This window comes from Salarias fasciatus, chromosome 14, assembly GCF_902148845.1.
Source record: "Salarias fasciatus chromosome 14, fSalaFa1.1, whole genome shotgun sequence".
Taxonomy (NCBI): Eukaryota; Metazoa; Chordata; class Actinopteri; order Blenniiformes; family Blenniidae; genus Salarias; species Salarias fasciatus.
Window position 1 is genome coordinate 11,936,474 of NC_043758.1, and position 6,286 is coordinate 11,942,759.

Below are 6,286 nucleotides of genomic sequence, written 5' to 3' on the forward strand. Positions count from 1 at the left end.
TAGAGTTGTTTTCAAAGATGATTCAATTTCATATGTTTTCTCATGCCGATGGAAATTAGGGCAACTTTATACAGATAAAAAGAAGAAAAATATTTTGAAAAATTGATAATTTTATGATTTTATCTGAAATATTTTAATTTTGAGTTGCACAGTTTCACATTTTCAGCAGGTCTGCAGAAGATCTTAAATTTTCTCATCTTGTCAACATTTACTAAATCGTATTATTTCTAAGACATTGATAGAAATGATACTGTATTATTTTTATTTTATAAAAACTGTTCCAACTGGAAGGAGGTTTTACTTGGCAGAGGTAAGGAGAGCTTATTGACCACTTATTGACCACCAATTAATCTTCTATGGTCACTTCATCAAGCCTGAAGTCTTAAACAATACCCGGAAGTGGATTCCAGTTTATCACAACAAACATCAACTACCTGCATTGACAGCTGTTGGCAACACTTTCTACACCCCAGTGTTGCTCTTGACCTGGATCTGCACTTATTGGGAGCAGTTCCTGGCCTGAACCTCACATTACAGAGGTTTAAACTGGCAGTTTATTGAGTTTGGGAAAATTTTTAATAATGAAAACCAGCTACAAATAGTTAAACATTAAAAAATAAGGCATGAATTGAAGCTCAATAACACAGAGACAGTGTTTTCCTGTTGGGGTATCACACCAAGAGAGTACAGCAATGGGGGAGTTTGGTTAAATGTTGGAAATGCTTGTTTCTGAACTGTTTGACTTTAAGGGCAGTTGAGCAATCATCTTTGTAATTTGAGATGATATGGGATATGAAGCAAGACTGGGGATGGGGACCTTGGAACATGTCTGGGGTTTAAATAAATATCATGCTATTTACCACAGGGTCAAACTGTAATGTGAGAAATTCTGAGAATCGCAGCTACCAATTTAACAAGACCCAAAGACCGAACTGAATGACTGCAAATTATAATTATGGAAACGAAATGTGTGGAATTAATCATTTCTGTCTTAAAATGAGAATACCAAACCAATAACACCAATTTTTATCGCCATTTATGTGGCTAATTGAGCCTCTGGCTTTGGAGGACCAACCTGATTGGTTCTGAGTCCCCTGACTTTTCATTAATTAAATTGAGACACCTGTCAGCTTGCGCCAGAAAGCAAATGACTCGAAAAGAAAAAAAAAAACTTTCCCTCTCCTACAGGCGTAGCCTCTACGTGTTCACCCGAACCTAATTAAACCTCTGAATCTACCTGTATGTCTTCTGTCCAAAGCTGGGCGAGATGCCTCTGAATGCAGGAGACGCAGAGTATGGCAGCATGTCCGGAAATGGGCTCGCGGGCAATGTGGACTCTTCTGAGACGGCCCCGCTGCTCATGCCGGAGCCGGATCGGGAGCCGGTTCAGCCGTGGGCGCCCTTGAGCAAAGGGGAGCTGCAGGCCGTCGCGGGCGGTCCGGGCTGGAGGAAGGCACGCTGCTACTTGGTGTTGCTGTTCTGGCTCTCCTGGCTGGCGATTCTCTCCACTGCCGTCGCCATCATTATTTACAGCCCGCGGCCGGTTGTGCCGCAGTTGCAGTGGTGGCAGAGGGCGCCCTTCTTCCAGGTAGAACCGCAGCTGCTGCTCCAGGCCGACAGGTTACAGCTAAACTTCAGCGGTAAGAGACACCTGTACAGTGCGGAAGTTCAGAGACGTTCGTACACGGCTTTGCCCAGTTGACGCGTCCGCCATATTGGACCGGGCAACGCCGACCTCATGCTGCACGAGGGGCTACGGAGCCCCGGACATGACATGGTAAAAAAAAAAATTTAATTGTGGCCACGAATTACTAATTCGTTCCCTCGAATTAATAAATCGTGCGCACGAATTACTAATTCGTTCCCTCGAATTAGTAAATCGTGCGCACGAATTACTAATTCGTTCCCTCGAAATAATTAAATCGTGCGCACGAATTACTAATTCGTTCCCTCGAAATAATTAAATCGTGCGCACGAATTACTAATTCGTTCCCACGAATTAGTTATATCATTCATATACTGAACAGTTCAGTGAAGTTGGCAGCATATTGACAGATACGGACTTTCAGTCTCAATAAGTCTTTAACAAAACATCAGTAACATACAAAGAGCGCCTGCATCCCATCGTTGTGAGGTGGACTATATGCTACAAGTTCATTTTTATTAAAAAAATATCTGTCTATCAAGCAGCAGAAACAATATTGATTTCAATCAGCACCCGGTAGTGCTGCGGGCGTCAGGGACCGTCTACAATTTACAAGACGCAGCAACTGTGAAGACAAATAGCTAAAAAAACAAACAAAAAAAACAACAACTAAAACAACAACAACAACAAAAAAAACGTAATACCACCACTGGGATTTACTACAGTGTCACCATAATCGCTACAACCTTCATTTGTCTCCTATCAAATTTATTGGATAAGGTATTTGTCTTCACTGTTGCAGCGTCTTGTAAATTGAAGACGATCCCTTAACCCCGCAGCACTTCCGAGTGCTGATTGAAATCAATATTGTTTCTGCTGCTTGATAGGCAGATATTTTTAATAAAAATGAGCTTATAGCATATCGTCCACCTCACAACGATGGGATGCAGCGCCCTTTGTATGTTACTGACCTTTTGTTAAAGACTTATTGAGAATGAAAGTCCGTATCTGTCAATATGCTGCCAACTTTACTGAACTGTTCAGGATATGAATGATATAACTAATTCGTGGGAACGAATTAGTAATTCGTGCGCACGATTTAATTATTTCGAGGGAACGAATTAGTAATTCGTGCGCACGATTTATTAATTTGTGGGAACGAATTAGTAATTCGTGGCCACAATTCAATTTTTTTTTTTACCATGTCATGTCCGGGGCTCCGTAAGGGGCGGCGGCGGTTTGTCTGGATAACCATAGACTGTAAATAGAGAAGCAGCTGCTTGATAGACAGATACTTTTGATAAAAACGAGTTTGTAGCATATAATCCACCTCACAACGATGGGATGAAGGCGCCCTTTGTATGTTACTGACGTTTTGTTAAAGAGTTATTGAGACCGAAAGTCTGTAACTTTACTGGACTGTTCAGTATATGAATGATATAACTAATTCGTGCGGACGATTTATTATTTCGAGGGAACGAATAATTCGTGTGCACGAATTATTTCGTGGGAACGAATTAGTAATTTGTGCGCACGATTTATTATTTCGTTTCGTGGCCACAATTTATTTTTTTATTTTTTTATTTTATTTTTTTTAACCATGTCATGTCCAGGACTCCGTACTAATCAGTATCTGCCAATAGGAATTTATCTTTCAGACATTGATCGAGAGTATTTAGAGGAAAAATGTTATCCAGCGGTTTCGGATTACTTATTCCTGTAGTTATGTCCAACTCGAGAGAGTGGAGCTGATCCTCCTTAACTCCTGGACAGGTCCAGTCCACCCCAATCCCAACACAAATTCAGAGACACCAATTTGTCTAACAGACATGTGTTTAGACTGTGGGAGGAAACCAGAACGCGTGCGATCTGTCGAGATCAGTGTTGCTTTAACTAATGCCAAACACACTTTTTGAAGATCATGATACAATATTAATGTTATTTTCTGACTTTTTTTTCATCATTAAGTGAAAGAGAATTAGAGTTCCATTTGAATTTCCTTGCACATCTAACATGTATTGCTACAACAACTGGTGTAGAGCAAAAGAGGGAGGATTAAAGTCTGGCGTCTTTTGTGATTGAAATAACCATTTGATTTCTTTCTAGTGTTGATGGAGCAGCTTCCGTACCTCAAGTCTTTGGGTTTAGGAGCTCTGATCCTGCAGGGTCTGTTTGGTAAGGAGATGTCTCCTTTGAACCTCAATGAATTCAGTAAAAACGTGGGTATGCTGACTCAGATCCAACATCTTCTCACAGCGAGCAACAAAGCAAGTAAGTGAACTGGTATTGATTTTGTGTCAAATTACCTTTCTAACATGTGCTACATCTGATTGTTGGGCTCCATATCCTGCAGATCTCAAAGTGGTTTTGGACTTCTGTGACCTGGATCTGTTGGGATCTCCGCATGGCGAAGAAGTTTCAGACCCACAATTGAACATTTCAGTTACCATGCAGGTAAAAAACCTACAATGTGTTCAGACAATTGATGATGTAGGAGCTTAAAAAAAAAATCAATAAATTTAATCTTTTGTTTCCACAGCATGCAGTTCGCTTCTGGATGGAGGAAGGTGTGGCAGGGTTTGTAATCTGTGACACAGATGAAGCATATTCAGAGAAGGTAAGATGTCTTTTGCTTTTAATTGTGACACAAGGAGTCTGTTCATATGCTGAGTTTATACTTGTGTTGCAGACTCTGCTGGAGTGGAGAAGTGTTTTGAAGGAGTTCAGTAGTGTAGAAGAGGAAAGGTGCAGCTCTACTTAAATATCTCAATTTTTTTAATAGCTATGAGATGTGCTGTGGGATTGTTTAAAAAAAATGTCTCTCTCTGTTACTTTAGGATTGTGGTGGTCAGACAGACAAGAGAGTTTCTTCCTCTTCTAATCAACTCGGACAATGTCACGCTGGTGGATATGGTCATGAGGTCCATTCTGCCACATTCAGACCACGCCCTGTCCGCTGGACAGGTGGCTGAGGCCATTGAGAACCATCTGCAAACTCAAGACCAAACTACATGGCTCAGCTGGACAGTAAGACACGCTAATCCACACACGGCACACAGTTTATATGTTGAACTCTTTATTCAACTTTGTTTTGTTGATGAAGAAGCCCTTAATATTTAAAACCATATGATATTCAGAATTTAGCTTGATGCTGATACCTGTGAATTCCACATGTCAATATTGCTCCAACTTTCCTGAAAGGGGGATAAAAATCTGTAATTTTTAGGCTGCCTCTAATGGCCAATTCAATAAAGAGACAAAGAAAATGTCATCAAATAACTATAAGTGATACAATATAACTTTATTGAGACCATTACGAGACTCCTATCTGAAATGAGTAAATGAATATTTAGAACGGGATCAACTACAGTTTGACTGCTGATGGTTGAACAGTGTGATAGATTTGCACCGTTTTTGAGAGACATAATTTAAAAGAATCTAAAACAGTAGAGCAGAAATGATTGGCTGTGGACTTGGAGGCAGAGAGATTATGGGAAACTTGGGGTTTTCATTGAAGTGGAGCATCTCCAGTGATTAAGGACCCACTGTGCGCCTGCATGTCATCCTCATTGAGATGGCACATGAGCTCCATTTTGAATAGGTGATTAATCAGTCATTCCTTCACATTTCCATGTCCTCTTCAAGCATTTGGTTGCATGCTTTCACAGCTCCTTGGTTTAATGCAGCTAAACTTCTCTGCAGGTTGGAGGTAAAGCGTCTTATAACTTGAAGAAGTTACTCCTGGTGTTGACAATGACTCTGCCTGGATCGCCTACTGTCCAGTGGGATGAAGAAATCCACCAAGCTCAGGCAACACTTCCTGTAAGACTCGTAGTTCTTTATTCACGTTTTATACAGCAGTGCTAACATATAAGACCATTTGTGCTTCCAGACCACATCTGTGAAAGTTGATTCATTACGCAGTGAGGTGGATGAGCCATCAGACACTCACACAGTGAGTAATGATGCCAGCTGTATGAGAAATGCCTGAATGAATCCTATCCTCTTACCTGCAAAGTGATTAAATGCGTCATCTCAGATATCTGCAGGAATAACATGTCATCTGCAGGAATTTGATCCAGCTCATGTTCAAACCTCTCATGCACGTCTTTACCGGTCTTCCTCAGGACAAAGATGCCAAACATTCAGCTGTCGCCCTTCTCACCACCCTGAGCCACGCCAAAGCCAGAGAAGAGGCTCTGCTGTATGGGAGCTTTACTTTCCTCCCCTTCAATACCTCGTCCTTCTCTGGCTCCCTGAACTCCACTTCTTCATCTCCCCCCATCCTGGCCTTCCTGCGCTCCTGGGGCTGCGTTCACGTTCTGATCGTGCTAAACGTGGGACCTGAACCTCATGCCCTGGATCCCGCTTGGGCTCCGAGCCTGCCTGAAGCCGGTGTGTTTTTGTCCAGCACAGGGATGGACCGACTGGGGTCAACTTCCCTGTACACACTCAAAGTGCAGCCCTACGAAGCAGTCGTCATCAAACTGTTTCAGGGAGGAAGCTACTCATAGTCTCTTTGTACTGAAGTTGAGATTTACACAAATTGGATCTTTTTTTCTCTTCTTCTCGATTTCAAATCCTGTATTTGCAAAAAATAAATGATTTCGGATGATGGTTTTAATGGTTTTCTGAAGTCCT

At 41.6% G+C, this 6,286-nt stretch overlaps 1 protein-coding gene across 1 annotated transcript; it reads left to right on the top strand.

Moving 5' to 3' along the window:
* Positions 1–1,267: 1,267 nt before the first annotated feature.
* Positions 1,268–6,175, top strand: LOC115400879 (4F2 cell-surface antigen heavy chain). The gene is made up of 8 exons (XM_030108940.1): positions 1,268–1,640; positions 3,752–3,916; positions 3,999–4,099; positions 4,185–4,262; positions 4,335–4,390; positions 4,483–4,672; positions 5,348–5,476; positions 5,728–6,175. The coding sequence occupies exons 1-8, from the start codon at positions 1,268–1,270 to the stop codon at positions 6,157–6,159; spliced, it is 1,524 nt and encodes a 507-aa protein (XP_029964800.1). The 3' UTR covers positions 6,160–6,175.
* Positions 6,176–6,286: the final 111 nt, after the last annotated feature.